Genomic DNA, 19,520 nt, shown 5'->3' with positions numbered 1-19,520 from the left:
ATATTTTCTCTTTTTCTTTTGTTTGTTTTAAATATATAAAACTTGTCAGCTAACAGAAGCTTCTCTCCCTAATGCCATTTATTGTCAAAGGAGCATCTCAATTGTTCTGCCCAGGAAGCCCCTTAATAAGGTGGTCAGTGCTTTCTTATCTGGAAAATACTTTGCCTAAGGTTGAACACAATTTTAGATCTCTCAGTGAAATGAAACTTCCCAGATGGTTGTCAAAGGGATAATTGACAAGCATTACTTCTAGTGCCTCCCACTGTGCTTTTATTGATGTTTTTATTAACCACTGAAGCAATAATTGGAGTCCAGGCTTCCTTGTTTTTTTAAAGCACCATGGATGCTTTAAATTTCCTGTAAAATGTCATATTTGCTTTGTTCTCACTTGTCACTATTCAAATGTTCCAGCACTCACGGTGGTTGCATGTGCTCCATCAACAGCTGTAGCTGGTGTTGGATCTGCCTTCTGTTTTGGGAGTACCTTGTTGTTTCCCCATGCGACAATAATACAGATATTGTGGCATTTATACAGAACAAAGAAGATATCCAGTGGCCACGCTATGGAAGCATGTGTGTGTTAGTCCAAAGGAGTACAACTCTCTAACAGGAAGACATTGGCTGATGTTGCCTATATCAACTTAAATGTAAAACCTTATGCGGTTCTTGCACCAATACCTATTTTTACAAAGAGGCAATTGACATCATAGTAGGGAGCTGACCAGATCCATTAATTTCTTTGAACTTGTCTTGCCTAACTCAAGTTGAAGAGTTTAAAAAAAAAGTAGCACAAATGTGCATTTGTGGGAAATACTCTTTTTTTTAACCCAAGTCACACAAAGTCCAGGCATGAGAGCTGAGACAACAACAGCAGATAATTGATTTGCTTTGGTTTTGGCAGGTTGAACCTTAGCTGTTGCATTACTTACAGTGCTGATCTTTGAACACCACCATGGCTGTCATCATTCACTTGCTCTGACACAATAGGATTTCAGAGACCTCCTCATTTTTCCATGCTTTCCATTACAAAAGTGAGATCTTGCTGATACTGCTTAATATTTTCCTGCTGCATTGCAGCTGTTTCTGCTTTTGACCAGAGCTGTAAAGTAGAATTTAAGGGTCCACAACTGCTCCAGTCAGACAGCAAACATGGAGGGAGGACTGTGTCTAGTAGTGTCCAGGTTACTGATGAAGTGTATGAGTGAGTTGTCCTCACTCCTTAAACTATGGAAGGAATTAACCCCCACGCCAGGACCTTTCCCAAAGGTGTTGCAGAATTTATAGCAGGCTTGTGCTGCCACTGCAGCAAAGGAGCTGGCTGCTCTTCTGATGCTGTAGTCTCTGTTCCTGGACATATGTACATGTGTATACACACACATATGTACCTGTACTGGAGGGGTAATGAAATCAGGTGACTGTGAAAACTTAATTAAGGCCTGAGCATGTGGAAAAGAATCATTTTTCCTCCCCTTGTTAACTGAAAGCCTGGTTAATGATCAACAGTGGCAGCAATATTTATGTAAGGTGTAACAAGGCAACGGTGGGGGGATTCTTGGTGAGGAAAAAAATAGCATTTTTGATATACCTTCTTTTCTGTTTATTAGATTGAAAAAAACATTGCCTTAGGTGCATAAAATGAGGGGACTAAATTGAAACTAAAAGTCAAGTTTGCTTGGGGACGCACAGCAGACAGTCCTTCATGACAAGCCAAACCTAGACAGACAGGAAACACACACCAGAAGGGACACAGAAAGAGCAAGCCCCATCTATGGGAGCAGGGCAGCCTCCAGTAGGTGCTGCTGAGGGTAAAAAAAGAAATTAGGGGAAGTTATCTCGGTTCTGTAGCTGGGTCTGTTTGATGGTGCTGCACCCCACAGGCAGGAAGTGGAATGCTTCTGACCCGCCAGGGAGTCCAGCTCACCGGGCTTGCTGCTGCAGCCAGAAGCCAGGGAACACAGGCTAGAGACCTGCGGGAGTGATCTGGATGTTTGTCACTGGTTGGAGGCAGAGAAAAAAGGCCCTCTGAGAAAGGACAGGGAGAAGGGGAGGCCTGGAGAGACACCTGGAAGGGAAGTGGGGGTAGGTGTGGTATCCCTGGCAGGGCATGGGCAGGAGGCAAGAGCTGCCTGGGCTGCTGGGCAGGGGGGGTTACCTCAGAGAAATGTCAAAGTCAGGAAACCTTTTCTGGAGAGCTGTCATCCTAGTTCTTTGCCTTACTCAACTGGGAGGTAAAAAGCTTTGGAGGAGTGGTTGCTATTGACAGGGTAGATGTGTATCAGAGTTGTGTCTCTTAGGCCTTTAAACATCCAAGAAAGAAAAATACCTCATCCAGCTGCATTGATGAGGGACAAAAATTCCTCATCAAATTGCTGCATACAACGCAAATCCTGTGGATTGACAAATCTGGATACAGTGTTGTCTACACCACTTCCTGAGCATATGGGATTGCTCACTGTTGGTGACCGTGTTTTAATTTCCCGAAACCACAGTGCTCTACATATTTTGCTGTTTTTAAGGACTGACATCCCTCCTCAACTTTCATAGTAGCTTTCGGAGTCAAACACAACCAGGTCACTGACTGAATTCCCTCCTGTGCACTATGAGCTGAGCTGGTGACAGCTTTCACTTCCCTTCCACCTCTTGCCACATCTAGATGGTTGCACCCTGGTGCTGTCTGCTTTCACAGCTGCTTCCATCAGCTTGGATTGCCAGGATGCAGGACTGTTGATGCAGGAAACCTCCAACCTGAACTACACTAATCTCTCAAGTGCCTTTTCCCATAATAATAGGCTCTGCACTTCTGCATTACCTTTCTGTGTGATTTGAGGACGAGAGATGTTTATCCTGAAACAGCTGGGGAAGAAATCAGCTGAGGTTTATACATTCATGGCAGTCAAGGAAAGGTAAACTCCTCAACCAAACAAGCTGAATGAACTATTTGCTACTGAAGGCAGTTCCGCACGTTCATTTCCTGGCAATTTTGCTTCATATTGGCCACCACATATAAAGGCAGTAGCTGTTCTTTTTCTCTGCCAGCTGGGCAGACACCAGCATTCCCTGGCCATGTCTCCCATTCCAGCAGCAAAGTCAAGTCACCTCCCAGAGCAGCTGAGTCACAGCCACAGGCTCAGTTGCTGCTGTTGCCTTATATAGTGACTACATTTAAGAATTATCCTTCAATGCAATTAAAGCAAAAACCAGCACACAAAACTGAGGAAATGCCCATATTCCTGTGTACCTCTAATGGCAGGTTTGTCCTTCCCTTTGGTGGGAGCTGTGCAATTCTGTAATTAGGTGCTGGTTACCACACTCATTTTGCATGACAGATGATGCCCCGGGGCAGTCAGTGAGACCACTTAGCAGTGGTCTTTGCTTTTCTGTCTGTCCAGGTCTGTCAAGCGTCCCCAACCTGAGCAAGCCTGCCCCTGGAAACACAAGTCCCTGAGCTGTTCTGACATGGATTCCTCACAGCAGCAGTATTTGGAGCACCACTGCCTCAGATCAGAGGTGACTGTGCCACAGAAAAACATCCCACCCATGCCAATTCTGGCAATAAATCAGCTCCACTGCCACTTTCAGGCTCAGTCCTTTACAAGCAGCATTTATAAGTGTCTTTTCTTGAGCTCTCTTTAAAAAAAAGGTGGGGAGCACTTTTCAGTCTTAGGGGAGAAGTGACTCAGATGTAGGTGATTCTGCAAATGAGAGACATTCATGAAGGCTGAAATTGCAGCTCCCTAAATCAGAACCCAGAGAAGGGGGATAGAAGAGGGTTAAGCCATGAGCTGAACTGAACCTAAAATCCCTCAGGCTATACTGAACCAAGGGACTCCTGCGAGGAAAAAAACCCAAAATAGATCACAGCTCATGAAGCAAAGCACACCTTGTCCTCAGCAGACAGGAACATTTACTTCTGTCCAAGCCTCTGCTCAGGCCTTAGGTGAGGAAAGTGGAAGTTCTAATGAGCAGTTTACTGCTTCTACTCCTGCTCTTGCCTTGCCCTGAGCACAGGGGCTCAAGGTGCAGAAACCAAGCACATGGTCCTGCCCGGACCAGCTGGATGCTCCCAGCCAAGGACAGAGGACAGCTGGACCCTGCTGGAAGACCAGAGGCACCTGCATAACTCAGCATCTCCCCCTGCAGTGACAGAGGGAGCTGGCAAGCAGCAAGCTAAGTCCCACACTGCACCGCTTTGCTGAGAAATGGGTCACCCCTTCCTCCTCCTGCTCCTTCAGGTACCAAGCAACACCACACACACCAGTTTTCCAGTTGCCCCATGGACAACTGAGATCCCTGAGCTACCCCGTCCTCCATTTTCCGATTCTAGAAGCTGACTGCTGACCATCCCTCAACACCCCCCAGCTTCATTAGTAACTTCTAACACAGAGCAGCCTCAAGCATCGATACACCACAAACGATCAAAAGATTAATAACATCAACTTTTATTCCAAACAAGACAAAACTACAGAACACCTGTAATCCTCCTGGTCATATTTCATGGAAGTCTTTTAAACACTGGACAGACTAACTTGCTATTCAAACTATAACAATCAGGGATAGGATAATGGTGCTGCTAAAGGGGTTTCTTCTAAACAAACTAAAAGTTAAGGATTAAGAGTTAACTTTCTTCTACAATGTTCAGCTTTGTCTTCAGGTGCTTAGCAACAAAAGCAAAAAAATAAGCCTGCTTTAGAACAGCAAGTAGGAGTAAACAGAATATGTAATCATACAAAGAAGCAAGAGTTTAGTAAGGTCTCATGCGGCTTGATGGGGGTGGTGCACGATTTGGAGGAGTAATTGCTATATCCAAGTAGTCTCCTATCTGGAATTTCTGAGACTGCAGTGTCATGGAATCATCTGTGCCCTTCCTGCCTGACATGGTGCTGCCGATCTCCTTCACCCTGTGAGTAGCAGAGGAAAGGCAAGTTAGTTATCAGTGGCCAATCTCTCCAGATGTCCAAAACAGGAACTGCACCAGATCACAACCCCTTTCCCATGCCATTCCCTGCACTGTACACACGTGGCTGTGTACTCAAAACGCTCAGTTTTCTCTGCACTCCTGGGTGCACCAAGAAAAGCTACACCAAACTCTCTTTCTGACAGGGCAGTGGAGCCCTCTACCCTATTATGTTAAATACTAGCAAGAACCCCTTACCCCCTCCCATACAGACAAAGCACAAGACCCTGCCAGATTCCAGAGTAGGGTACATCCACTGGATGCTGACAAAGATTAGCTCATGCCATTTCGGAAGAGAGACACCTGCAACAAGATCACTGCTGTAACTCAGGTGCAAGACCTACCAGGAAGAAAGCATTATCTCAAGTTGGAGGGCCATCCTCCAGCTGCCAATACAGCAGTCAAAGCCTTCAAGTACACAGGCTCATTGTTTTGGGAACACATTAACAGGGATGGTCATCAAGCACAATTTAGAGTTTGTAGCAGTCATAATACAGAACTTAAGAAATTTAGTATGTGGGTTCTGAACTTTAAAATCAGTGTTAATGAAGAATAATCCAATGCTCTGGTGCCCAAAGTATTCTATTAACTCAGAGAAGAAATTTCATTTACCTATAGCCAGGCCTCTTGAGGTCTGTAAAAACAATTGCAAAGTTGAAATGTGTGCCCTTCTTCCGTGCTTCTGGGTAAACTTCTTTCACTAAGCTGGTCAGCTCTTTCAGAGTTGCGTCCATCCTAGATTAAACAAACAAACCAAAGTGCTTCACACTCTCAAAGGAACAGTCATAAAAGCTTCCCAAAACTTTTAATATAGAATCAATATATTGCTACAATTTAACCATATGTTTCTTTGCCTTGGCATACCCTGTGACCACAGTTATCGACTGTAACACCTGGGAGAATTCACCGCTTACTGCACACTGGAGCCAACATGCTCCAGTGCAACTGTGTCTGATTCACTGCCATACTCAAGAGGAATCTCTTCACCTCTATGCACATTTCAACATCTGCATTTCCACGTCTCTCTGAACAGTTACCATTTAAACAGCAGGAGCCTATTTTTTTAAATGCATTAATGCATTTATACAAGGCACAATGTAAGAGTTTCCTCACTTAAGCTGACATCTGTATTAGAGATAGTTGCTCTAATAATAACTATTAGTGGAAATGTAAGAAAAGCAGGAAAAAAAAAATAGTTTTCCATTTGTGCCCTAGCAGGCAGCGGTCCTTTATCCAGCCTTCAACCAGAGCAGGGCTACAGCTCATGTCTAGCATTTCAAGAACAGAAGTACTCAATCATCGCAACGAAAGCATCTCTGATTATAGAGACTGTGCACTCACTTCGAGCTTCAGGCAACCAAGGAGCAGTGTGTTGACAGACAATGCCCATTCTGACTTCTGCAGATGGCAAACAACTCAGACACCACCAACAGCCTGGACAGAGTCCATAAATCCCACTTAGAAGTAAATTAGAACTGCATGCTTTGGTAGCCACAAAAATGGATTTATTCAACTACACAACATACTGAGTTACAACTCTGGCAAACATCATGAAGACAAAGGCAGGTTTAAAAAGTAGCCTAAGTCCTTTTCAAAGGCATTCTTCAAAATACTACAAACAATACCTAACATGTTTGCAACGGAGACTAAGGCAGTTCTCCAAAATAGATCTAACAGTGATAAAAAGCAGCTCTCTGTTATGAAAAAAGAAAACTCATTACTCCACTCTCAGAAGGGTCTGAGTTAAACCAACAAACCATTCACACTACAGTTCAAGCCTTCTGGGACAACTACTTCTCTTGGATAAATGGGGCTGTTGGAACAAAATATACACATTAAAGGAAAACGTCTGCGTTGAGTAGATGCGTTGTGATAACCATCGCCACAGCACAAGCCACCGATTACATGCAGCAGTAATTGGGCAATTCAGCCGCACTAAGTCTCAGTGGCTGAGCGCTCACTGCTACGCAAAGTTGTGCTTCCAGACATGCCCCCTCAGCTGCCAGCGCACAGCCGGAACCGCTCCACTCCAGCGGCGGCGAAAACTCCCCCGCGTTTCCTGCTCCGACTGTAGCCTGCACAACTCCCCCCGGCACCTGGGACCCAGGCGAGGCCCCGCTCGCCCGGTGCCACAGCCAGGCGTAGAGGAGGTGCCACTCACCAGGTGTAGATCTGCAGCTCGCTGGAGGGCACGTTGCCGCGGGAGAACTCGTCCATGCGATGGTGCCGCCCATTGTTGGTGGTGAAGACGCGAAGCAGCAGCGGGCACGTCTGCGGGGTGAGAACGAGGATGGGGGTGAGGATGGGGGCGAGGAGCCGCAGGAGTGGGGATTGGGATGAGGGGCCGTTCGCCACGCCCCCCCCCCCACCCGCGGCCTGAGGCCCCACGTCGTCACCAGGCGCTCAACACTCCCCCCACCCCCGCTCCGCCCTTGGAGCGGCCGGCGGAGCGGCGCGGCACGACCACCCAGCACTCCGGACACCTTCTCACGGTCGATCGGCTTCTCCGGCTCCTTCTTGATCTCCTCCTGCGTCACCCGCGACTCCACCGCCATCTTGCCGCGCCGCTCCCGGATGTCCCGCCGCGCGCCGCCCATCTCGCGAGAGCAGGGGCGGGGGCGGCCCCGGCGGGGCTCCTCCCCCGGGCCTGAGGCACCGCCCTTCCTTCGGGGAGCCGCGGGTAGAGCCGGGCTTAATGTAGGGGTTTAAGGTAGGGGAGCTGTGCCATCCGCCGCTGTAAGTAGCAGCAGGGTGAAGTGAATTAGCGGGAAATCTATTTAGACTATAATTTCCCTTAATATTGCATTCAGGGAAAGATCAAATGCATACGCTTCCCATTTACGGTCTTGGGGTCTTATTCTATCAGTGGAATCTTTCATTAGGTTAAATTTGAGTCTGTGGTTGTGTCTCACAAAATAAGTGGGAATATATATCATCTATAAAAGAGTAAAAAATACGTGGTTTTGTGATGTGATAGCTTTTTTAAAATGTCGAGAGTTGCTTGTTACTCAGAGCAGTGTGGGGAGAGGGGTTCAGTTGTTTTCGCAGAATTTACACTTGGATTATTTCCTCTGAATTTATTTCTCATTTTGAGAGTAAAACAAAATTAAGTTTCTCTGTAAAATTATGCAGAAGCATATGTGCTTGCAGGTGCAAAATAATCGCATGTCAGGGACTCAGAGATTCGCTGGGGCTGGAAGGGAGCTCTAGAGGAGGCTGCCGAGTCCAAGCCCCTGCTCAAAGCAGGATCAGCAAGGGCTGGTTGCCCAGGGTCAGCTCTGTGTCCATTCTAAATATACCCAAGGATGGAGATCTCTGGGCAACCTGCTCCAGTGCTCAGTTGCCTTTGCAGTTAAAACAAAGAAAAACAAAAAAAATGGTCATTTCTTTTGTCAGTTTGTGCCCTTTACCTCTGGTTCTGTGGCTGGGCATCGCTGAGAAGCCTGGCTGTCAGTGTTCTCCTGCCTGCCAAGTATTCCCACACAGTGAGCCATCTCTCTGAACAGCCCCGGCTCTCCCAGCCTGTCCTCATGCCACACATTCTCCCATCCCTTAACCACCCCGCTAAGCCGTGTTCAATTATTGTGGTGTGCCTGCACTGCTCACACAATCCTCTGTTGGTGCTTGCAGCAGAGATCAGTATGGGTGCCACTGGAGCTGTGTCTCAGGGTCCCTGTTGTGCAGTGTATGTCTCCGAGTCAGGGAGTTCAGGGTGTGTTTGGGCTGCTGTCCTGAGTGTAAGTCTGGCACCAGATGTAAGTATAGTAAGTTCTGCATCCTGAAAAAAGCAGGTGCTTGTAAAGGTGATGTAAGTGTTGAAGTACCTGTGCTCTAAGGGTGATGTTGTGGTTTGATTTCACTCTTCCAAACACTGTAGATGCATGTTTCAAAGGTATTAATTATTAAAAAAATGTTTAGGGGAGAAAAATATTGTAAAAATATATTCACATATGGTGTTTCTGTGTACATCATAAAGAAGAAAAAGGGTTATGAGTCCATACTATAAAAAAAAAGCTCTTGCATTTCGCTCTAATATAACCAACAGTATTTGGTTTAAAATGTTGATTTATGGCTCACCAAATACAAGATGAGAGAACCAGTAACCTACTGAGGTTTGAGGAACTGAATTCACACTCAGTTTTTATTAACTTCTTTTTGTAGTAGTCTGGATAGTGTTGTACAGTTTTTAATCTACATTAAGTTACAGCATATCATCATTTTGTTGCCATGGGCAATGACTCAGCCTTGCCACCATTTGTGGGATTTGATTTCTCAGGCAACTATGCAGTTTATTACTCTGCTAAATTTAATTACATCTGCCATGATCATACACACTTTGGGCTCAGTGTGTGAACTACCATTTCCAAAACAAAGGAATTTATGTCTAGAATCAAGTATTTTAAAGGGACAGCTGTAACAAATAAGGTACAGTTCTGCTACAAATCTGAGTAGTTCCTTCTGCTAGAACTTTTGGAGTACACTATTTATGTGAAAAAATTACTCTAGTGGGCCTGAGTTTTAAGTAAATTAAAACATTAATTAATTGTTATGCATGAACTGTATCAACAAAATTTATTATCAGTCTAAAATCTTAGATTCTTATGTTACGTGTTTGGAAGCAAAGGTTGAAAATTATGTGGAAATGAAAATGCAGTGATGTGACTGCGGGGTGCGGGTTTTACTCAGGATGGGGTTGTCTGGTTAAACAAGGCATAACACCATAAGCTGGGTTCCCACAGCTTTAGGCTGAGGTCTCACGTGTACTGGAGTTGGTCCAACTGCTTGCTTTTGCCAGAGGAGGGGGATTTAGCTCCCGCTGCTTGTCCTTAGTCACGTGAGGGGTTTTTCCCTCCCTTCTGCCAGGCATCTCACTAGATGCTTCCAAAAATAAGTTCCCCAGTTTAAGAGGAAACTATCTAGTGGGGGCTGGCTCTCTGTCAGTTAATTTCATTTGACACTTTCTAAACTGATTCCACGATTGCTAGACCTGTTTGGTGCAGGGTGAGTGGTGGGAAGTGCAGGTCCAGGAGCAGCTGGGAGGTGGAGGGAGAGAATAGGACTGGAGTAGGGGGTGTCCCTTCAGTGCCAGTGAGATGGTTGATTGCCTCACCCTCCCTTCACATTTCCTTAGGTTTTGCGAGGCGGGAGGTCTCTTCTGCTTGTTCAGGGATGCTGTGTGCTGTGCAAAAAATGTCTGTACATGCAAACACATATATATAGGGTGTGCTGTAAGGAAAATGAAAGCTCCTCACCGAGGTAGTGAGGCAGGGTAAGACTGTGCATAGGAGCAAGTCTCCAGCCTTTGATGTTGTGAAGGCCCAAAATATGACTCAAAAACTTTTTCAGCTGTGAGTGCCTGTAGAGCAGGAGACAAGTGGTTTGGAAGCGTGAATTGCCTCTTTAAGTATTGTTACCAGATGTTCCTAAGGAAGTGGTTATTTAAATAGCAAACCATGAATTGTTTGTTGGGGCATCTAGGACAGGTACGAATGAGATGGCGAGTTGGTGCTGATAGGATATGGGACTGGGCAAAGCTGCCACAGCCCTTTAGAGAAGAGCACTGTGGGTCAAGGAGCCTACAAAACACTTACCGTGAGTAAATTGTGACTGAAAGGAAAAAACAAAAGGAACAGTTGGTACAGGGTAACTTAAAACTTTCTAGGCAGAACAGAAGGATTGTAGCAAATAACAAATGTCCTTGGGAAGATACAGAAAGTAATGGCATAGCTGAGCCTGGGATATCAACCATTGAGGCAAACCTCCAAGAAACTAGAAAACTTGTAACATGACCAGAATAAGGAACTCCAAACATTTCAGAGCCATGAGTGTAATGAATCTGACTTCAAGGAAGCTGAATTAGCCTCAGCAGCATACTACTTCCAGGTTCCCAAAGCTTCCAGGACTTCTGGCTTATTGGCTGTGTTTCTGAGTTCTTTCTAACCAGGACTACATACAGCCCCTTAATTTTTCTTGGTAGTATGTGTATCCCATAAAGCCTGTATGATAGAGGACTTGGTCTTTATCTCGACTGTGGAAAGTTCAATTACCCTGTTCTGGCAACAGTACAATCAACTTTGAACATCTTTACAATCAACTGAGTGAACAAAGTCTCAAATCTGATGGAGCTTCTACTGCAGACTGGCTTTAACTGCTGGAGGAAGAACACAGGCACAATTTCTTAGCAAATACGATTTGCAATACAGTTGCTGATATTTCCTACTGTTTGTGTCATGGTGATGTCATGGGTGTGTTTTTATGTTCGGAGAGCTCTGTGTGCAGTAGATTTCACTACAGTGTTTTAATTTCCTGTGTTTTGTACCAAAGTTAGTGTGAATTTCAAGAAGCCTGTAGTGCTGCTAGAGAATGACACTGGTTTCATTTAAGCTTCAGTTTTTGTTCCATGTTTTGAATTTAGGTGATTTGGGCTCCTAAAAAAATGCACTGTAATTCTTGGGCTTCTGTGGTCCTATTCAACCTGCCCATGAGGCAGCAGGTGAATGAGTCAGTGCAGGACAGACTGGCAGGGCTGGGATGTAGAAAAGGACTCTGGCACTGGATGTGTAAAGCCTGCAGAGACCCCTGAGGCAGCATCCTGATTCAGGAGCACCAAGACTTAGCTACCTGGGAGGAATCTGTACTTGTATATAAATTACGTATATATTTTAATCTTCTTTTTTTTTTTTTTTCTGTAAAGTCGTCAGAAGTACCAAAAGTTAATAAAAATGCTTTGAAGATGACTTACTGATCTACAATATTGCAAAATGATTTAACATTAATGATTTCATGTGGCGGTAGCACCAGTCAGGCTGTGCAGCCTTGTGCTCGCTCCAGGCACACAGGCAGCGTACATGAGGCACAGCCACTGCTGTGCCTTGTAAACAAGCTGCCTCATACTTGCCAGTGTAAGACCTTGATTAAAGTTGAAAGTGGTTTGTGATGTTGCCAAATGTTATAATTCTGCCATTCTGCTGGAACTATTCCACATCAGGTGCTTCCTAAAAGAGTATCCTCAGGATGCTTTTTTTCAGTTTCAGAAAAAAATATTCAAAGAACAATGTATTAGGCAGATGAGAGTTATCACTCACATTTCTGTTACTTCTGTTCATTTTTGATACCAACAGCAGTTTGTCAGAAACCTGCAGCATTCACATACTTTTGAGAAAGAAATAACATTTTTCAGATGTGCTTCTGTGTTAGAAATAGTCTCATAAAGCAAATACACTTGACTGAACTGTAACATTAAAAAAAATACCCTGAGATTTATCTGAAGCCAGCTGAGACTAATATTGGACAACTGGGCATGTGAGGGATTTAGAAGGATGTCCACACTGCTCCTGAGCTCTGCCACAGGCCTGAACTCAGGAGCTGGGAAAAGTGGGGATCTCTCTTGTTTTCCTTAGGGTGCTGCTCCCCACGGTGGGCAGCGATGAAGGATGCAGGATGTGACCCTGCCTGCATCCCCTGAGCAGTGTGAGGAGGGAGCTGGAGAGCCACAGCACTTCAGACCGAGCCAGTGCAAAACTGCTCACAATCTAGATCAGCTAGAGAGTATAGGTTATGCAAGAGAGGTCCAGCAAAAAATTGTAATGCCTGCTTGAATTTTACCTGGAGGGGATCAGAACAAACTGGAACTTGTAGCTGTCAGCAGAGGAAAACAGACTTCAGTTTCAAGTAAAGAAAAAGTCACATAGAGATATTTTCTTCTCTATACAAATACCCGTGAAGGTGAGATGGTGAGGTGTACTAAATATTCTATTGATTTTTCCTGGTGGAGTTGTAGACTCAGTTACAAAATATAAAATTAAGGAAGAAATGTTTCCAGAATCTAAACCTGGATCTCATTAAAACATGTTGTCATTTGTCTATAAAATACATCTGCTACACTATTCCAGAAATTTTAGACACACAATAGAGTAATAAACTGCTTTTATAACTTGGGTAATACTCTACCATAGATTCCTGATTTCCCCCCTACTGTTTGTCTGAAATTACCTCAGTACAAAAATGTTCCTACACTGTAAGGGAGGAACAAATGGGTTGTCATTTCAATAAGTGGAATTTTTTAAAATTGTGTACGAGACATGTTTTTTAGAGAGGACAACCAACACTGGAAGTTGGTCAGCCTGTAATATCACTGCAGATAGCTAGGTCAGCAGTGTGGGTCCCTGCCTGCGCTCCATGGGAGCTGTGTTTCCTGGTTTTCCTTCACTGGGTCAGCTCCACTACTGGAAGCTGTGGTGAGAAACCAACCCAGTGTGAAGGTTACTTTCACTGCTGGTGCTTTCCCCAGTTGCAGATGCTGCTGCCACCCACTGAGCGAACCGATTTTCCCTGAGGACACAGAGGCTGCCTGACCCTCAGCCCTGCGCTGGCTGCTCTGAGGGCAACAGCACTATCCTCCAAGTGGCCTGCATGGCACAGCCAGTGTGTTCCCTCGCAACAGCAGCAGCTGGAAGTGATGTCCTTCATATTTTCTTCCACATTTCCTGTGCAGACAAATCCCTTCCCTGCCTGCTTCCTCGATTAATGTGATCCCATCCTTGAACACAACACAAAAGTCTGAGAAGGGGGCAAGTGTCTTCATCAGATAGACACATTCCTGTTCCTGCTTTGGTGGGAACATTTCCATGAGTAAGTGTTAACAGATTCAGTTGATGGTTATTTCAGTATCTTCCCCTAAATATTTTTTTTCCCTTCCCATGAAAGAATATTAAAGTACTTAAGCTTTTTCTCCTGAAGAAGAAAACTCCAACTGAGTGTACCAACACATACGTATTTTATATGTGGCTCCCTGGCTACACTTCTCTTCATCTTGCCATACACTCCTAGAAGTTTCCAGTCTGTGGCACACACTGTTCTTACTGAAAACAGTAAATGGATAAAGATGGATCTTGCATGCCCAGAACAGGTATTTCCTTCTCTGTTTTCTGCCCCAGTATGACAGATCTTAACACAAAGAACCTCCCGTGTCTGTGGCCTTTCACACTGATACTGTAACGATGAGGAAACTGTTGACAAGTAAATCCTCTCTGGGCAGCCCAAGTAAGAGGCATGTTTTTTCTGGCTTCATTCTGGGCTCACAGAGCCCCACGGAAGGTTTATGAGAGCAGTGCGTATCCTCCATAAGAAAGAATGATGTTGTGTAAGCCATTATGTGGGTCCTGCCTCCAGAAGCATCGTCATAAAGAGTCAAGCAAAACTTTTCTCCAAAATAAGTAGTTCCATGTGGCCAGCCTTGTCAAGCACAAAGCAAAGTCTCAGCACCCTGAGACAGCTCAGCTGTCTTGCAGAAATATCTTTTGTGGCTCAACAAGAAGGTCAGAATACACAATTTCTTTTTATTTTTGGTTTCTTTTGTGTCTTTTTTCTGAGTGGCCACTTTTGACGAAAATGTTCTGGCTGTGATAAATGACCTACAACATTTTGAATAATTCTGTACAAAACCAAATTCTTTTCTGAATGCTATGCAATATCAATTAACTCTAACAATCTTTTTTAAAGGAAGGAAGTGTCCATCACTGGGAGTTTACAATACGTGATGATTGAGTCCAGAATGAATTCTGACAGCTTGGTTACCATAAGCTCCTTAGAGACACAGTGCTTGGTGGAAACACTGAAATAACCCTGATGGTAGTGGCAGGAACAGCACCAGTAAAACAAAATGTGCTGTAGGCACAATGCAAGGTGGAATCACTTCAGCTCCCGCACACAGTAACTTTGAAAGTTCCTAGAAAATTTGTGCATGCCTGTTCCTTGGACCAAAAAAGGGTAACCTCTGTATGTACTGCTGGCAGTGGTTATCAGTTGTGTTACATTTCATTTTGAACATGGCAGAAGGTGCTGGGGAAATTGTAAATGTAGGAAGTTTTGCTGCAGAGCAACGAAGGCCCATTGGGGTTGTAGGTGAGCGATCATAAGGGCATGGGAAGAAGTGCACACAGTGCCCAGGGTGCTGGCAAGAAGAAATCACTGCTTTTATGTTTCTTGCTGTTCCTTCCCCATCAGCTCTCTTGGCAGAGCTGGTCATGGTGAGCTCTCCATAGAGTTATTGCAATGAAATAGCTCAGCAAATGCTTCATGCTTAAAGAATTTACAAAAATCCTGCTGCTCTTGCCTGGAGTGGGTGAGGAAGGGTTCACACAAGCAGCTTTGCTGGTACATCAGAGAGCCAGAGGGGATGGAAATAAAAGGCATCCTTCTTGCAGTGGTTCAGTTGGAGTCAGAAGATGACATCTGTCCATAAGCTGGTGCTTTCAAATGACTGGCTGTACCATGTGACAAGTTATGTGACAGCATGACAGACTGTCACATTTCAGATTGCTGTGAGCAGCACTCTTTGTTTGTGTTCACAAGTTGTATCAGAAAGCACAGCACTCCAAAAAATAAGTAAGTGCCTCACAGACTGGCTAAAGGGAAAATTCTTGGAAGTGAAGAAAGGGGGAGGAAAGAAACTATTTAAAAATAAGAGGATAAGGAAAAAAAAATCTTGGGTTAACACTTCTTTACAGCTAGGTTTATGTTTTGTTATCCCTGTTACAAAGCTAAGAATAATTCAGAATCATTTTTATAAAACTTCAGGGCATAGAAGAGCAGGAGAAATAGCTCTTCTACACCTCTTAGATTAGATTTCTTCAATGTGAAGCAAGATAAAATAAGCTCTATTTTATTTGGGCTTAAGGAATGTAAAGGTATAGTAATTATGAGCTGATACACCAATTTAATGCAGGTGTTCAGAGTTTTAAAAGATAAAGAGCGATAATGACTCAAAGTTACCTTTAAAAAGAGACCTCAGGATTTTCAAATAAAAAAAACAAACTAATACTAGAAAAAGAAACACCCATTATATGAAAAGGAATTGAAACTCTCAAATATGAAAAGTACAAGAATTCTGTTCCCAGAGATATGGATACATCCCCCTGCCTGTTAGAGGTGAGCAATTACTAAGCACAAAGGTTTGAAAATTTTAAAGTGAAATATTAAGAACACAGGGCACCGTTATTGCTAAAGTCCTGCATACAGATTCTGCTGTGTGGGCTAGATCCTAAAATGTTGTTGAAGGTGAGCTTCTTTCAGACTTGGGCCTGGCTTCAACCAAAAAAATACGGAGCTGCTGCTCAAACATGCTTCAAACAGTCACATGAATGAGATTCAGAAAGGATTTTAGCCATAACCAAGGATGAAATGATACACTGTTGAAGTTATTAATTGGTTTCTGATGAGGAACCATGAAGACCAGTCAGAATGAGAGATTCATGAGCATCCGTCCATCTTGGGCTGCAAACGAAGTGGGAAGATTTCTGTATTTGTGTGAACATAGCTGTAGTTGTTCTTTGAGCTGTGGCCAGCTGATGCAAGTGATTTGGCCTACAGAGGCATTACACGTTTTTCATTATATGTTTAGATGGCAGATGACGTTTTTGTTCAGTCATGGAGAAATTCCTACTGCATTTGCAGTCAGGAATGCCTAGATTTTCGTGAATGCTTTTTCATCCTGCGTTCTTTGAGCCTCTTGTCTTAAGCTGGTAATTTTTGTGGTGTCAGTGGTGGAAGACCACCAAGAGTGGGCTGTGCACCTGCTCCTGGGAGCTCCAAAACTCATCCTCCTCTTGCTCTTGCGGGATGTGAGTTATACAGCTCTGTTAGCTCTGTACAGATGCTGACAGCTGAACTGCAGGAGAGTTTACAGTTTCTTTAGGCTGCCTGAATGAGTCTTGGCTTCTTGCTGGGACAGCAATCCCATGATCCCAGCCACCAGGATTGTGAGTGGCTACCTGGCAGAGATAATAGATGGGAAAAGGTATTGAAAGCAGCTGGTCCTTGGCAAGATTGAAAAACATCAGGTGCAAGTGTTATTGGCCCTACCTGTGTGTCGCTGATGGAACAAGGCTGCAGAGGCATTGCTGAAATGTGGGAATTGTACTTCGTGCATGCCATTTCCTGGTCCAGCCAGGAGCAAAGCCAAAACTATGACAAACAGCAATGCAGTCTTTTGCTAATGTCATAGCTTTTAAAAGACTTCCAGAAAAGATGAGTCCTGCTTTCCTGACTGTAACAATGCATCCTTAATCCCAAACCACCTTTTTTTTTTGCTGCCAAATTATAAACAAGCCCTCTGACTTCTGGGGAAGGAGTGTGCAGAGCACCAGGCTTGCTGTTTGATGGAAGTGTGAAAACCTTCACTAGCTGGAGCACTGTAGCAGAAGAGGAATGAGACAGGCATGGTGCAGGCAGGGTGTCCTTGCACAGGGAATGTGGCCATGGCAGGTCCCTGGGGAGTTTGAGCCAAGGTGTGCACCTGTCCAGCCACACCAGCACCGCCATAGGGAACAAACTGGGACATTAAACTCCTCTCACTGAATAGCTGATTCAGCTCCTACACTGTCCTCAGGCAAGGAAATAACACATTTCTCCCCTAAAACTATTTAGTATTTCCCTGAAGGGTTCTTAAAATATCCACGACACAAAGCATAAAGGAAAAACTGCTGGAATTTGGTCCTGCTGAGGGTAAGATAACAATGTGAAGGATATGAGGCAAGGTACCATTTAATTGTGCTGTACTAGTCCTTGTAATTTACATCTCATCACTTTCAAGGCCTCTGCTGGTAATATTTCCTTCTAAGAATAGAGCTTAAAGGTATTTTAAGAATTCTAGTTGTTGTGCAATTAATAGGGTAACACTTTGTTCTGAGTAAAAAGATCTGCTTGTTTTGAGCAGTAACAGTATTTTGCATGTAAAAAAGGGGGAACGGGGATTGTTTTATTGCCAGCACTTTTCCTTACAGGGGGATGAATCACTTAAATTCTTGGCAACCAAGCTCAAATTCACAAGAATGCTCAGTTTGATCAATTTCCTTCAAAACACTAAGCTCAAAGTACAGAGGAAAAAAGAGAGAAAAAAACTTGGATGGGCTTGGATGTGGAAGACATTACAAGATGGACATCCAAGCAGGAAGACAATAAATCTAGTGTACAAATTGTTTTGCCCAAAGCAAGTCACTGACTTGTTGTTACAAGAGAGTCCAGTCTAAATTAAGAGAGTACTGGGAGGGAAAAATAAAACAAGGAGGAAAAGAGCCAGAGCAGAGAAAGAAAATCCCTACCGATCTGGCAGACATGGCAGATGTTGTGTCAAACATGAGTTTATTTGCTAACAAAACAATGTGAATTTTCATGAAAAATTACCACCCTTCCCTTCAGAATGGAAGATTGTGCTGAGAAACAAAATATGAGAATACAGTTAGTTTAGGTGAGAGGAAAGTGCCTATGTTCAGGCTGTCATTTCACACAGCAAAGGCTGAGGCAGAAGCACAGGGTGAGCCAAGCCATGCCCTCCTTGCTCCTCTCCACCTGTGCAGTGGACCTCACTGAGGAAGGGATGGCACTGAAAATGGTCCCTTTTAGTTTTATTCTAATGGGTTCTTTTTCAGCTGGATTGGTTGCCTGGGCTGGTTCACCAAGCAGCCACCCATGACACTGCACAATATTCCCAAGTGTCAGTGGAGGAGATGGCAAGAGTAAGGGGACAGGGCAGAGGGGGAATGAAGAAGCTGGACAGGCACTGCTACTGTGCCACCTCATTTGTGATCTTCTACACAGCACTGGTCTAAGGGGTGTTTCGCCCTGCTGCACCCTTCTGATCAGAGACAGTCAAGTGGCAGCTTCAATGAGACCAGCACAATTGCTTGTTGGCTGAAATAAAAACAACCCAAACAAAATCCAAAACATTATTTAGTGGAATTTCCCTTTTTCTAGGTCATCCTGCGGTCATGCAAACAGCTGTGTCAGTATAAAAGCATGACAGTGAGGAGTGGTGGAAGACAAGAAGGGAAGTACTACTCCCCAGTACCTTTTGATTTCCCCCTGCTCTTCACCCCAGTGCTCTGCCCTCACCTGCAGTGCACACAGGGGCTGCAGCACCTCTGGATGATTAAGGTGAGTGTGTCACGTCCTGCAGCCAGCATAGGGCTGCTGTGCTTCTGTTCAGGGTGTCCTCCCAAAATATATTTGGTACTTAGTGAACCTAATGTGGGGGGGAAAAAATAACTGGGGAAGAATGAGAAGGTAGAGGCCTAGGCAGGCTGGGCCAAGCCCAAAAGGATAAGTGCAACTCCAAGCAGGACCCAACATACTGCAGAAGTGTCGGTGTGTAATAACCTCAGCATCACACAATTGCTGTTGTGTGTCTTCAGGATCCCAGTTTCAGTATGTTTCTCACTTCTGCCATGCTCTGCAATGCCCATGCAGTGAATCCAGTACTTCTCTCTGATTCTGCAATCAATTATGTTGTCTTTATGTACTAAATCCCACACTTTTGGGACACAGAATGTACTGTGTATTCACCAAGCAACCACAACCCATTCATAGAATAAGACCAGTGCTTCCTGGTCTGGTTTCCTGTACACAGATTGTACAATAGGTCAGTCCTGGGGATATATCCAGGTTTTCCACATGTGTAGCCTTCCTATCCAAGCTTCAGTACAGACAATCCTCAAACATCTGTGCAGACAAATTTTCTGGGCAGAAAAAGAAAATATCTAGCAAATCTGGACAGAGGGTAGCTCCAAGT

General features: G+C 44.4%; 1 protein-coding gene across 1 annotated transcript; it reads right to left on the bottom strand.

The window, feature by feature from the left end:
* Window positions 1-4,417: 4,417 nt before the first annotated feature.
* SAP18 (Sin3A associated protein 18) lies at window positions 4,418-7,551 on the bottom strand (the record flags this gene model as incomplete). Its single annotated transcript, XM_082278256.1, has 4 exons — window positions 4,418-4,898; window positions 5,567-5,689; window positions 7,116-7,225; window positions 7,438-7,551. 4 exons carry the CDS (start codon window positions 7,549-7,551, stop codon window positions 4,742-4,744), a joined length of 504 nt encoding a protein of 167 aa, XP_082134382.1. The 3' UTR covers window positions 4,418-4,741.
* Window positions 7,552-19,520: the final 11,969 nt, after the last annotated feature.

The sequence above is a fragment of the Coloeus monedula genome (genome assembly GCF_965178545.1).
Source record: "Coloeus monedula genome assembly, chromosome: 3".
NCBI classification, from domain to species: domain Eukaryota; kingdom Metazoa; phylum Chordata; class Aves; order Passeriformes; family Corvidae; genus Coloeus; species Coloeus monedula.
The sequence above is the reverse complement of the archived record's forward strand: the minus strand, read 5'-3'. Positions and strand labels throughout refer to the sequence as shown.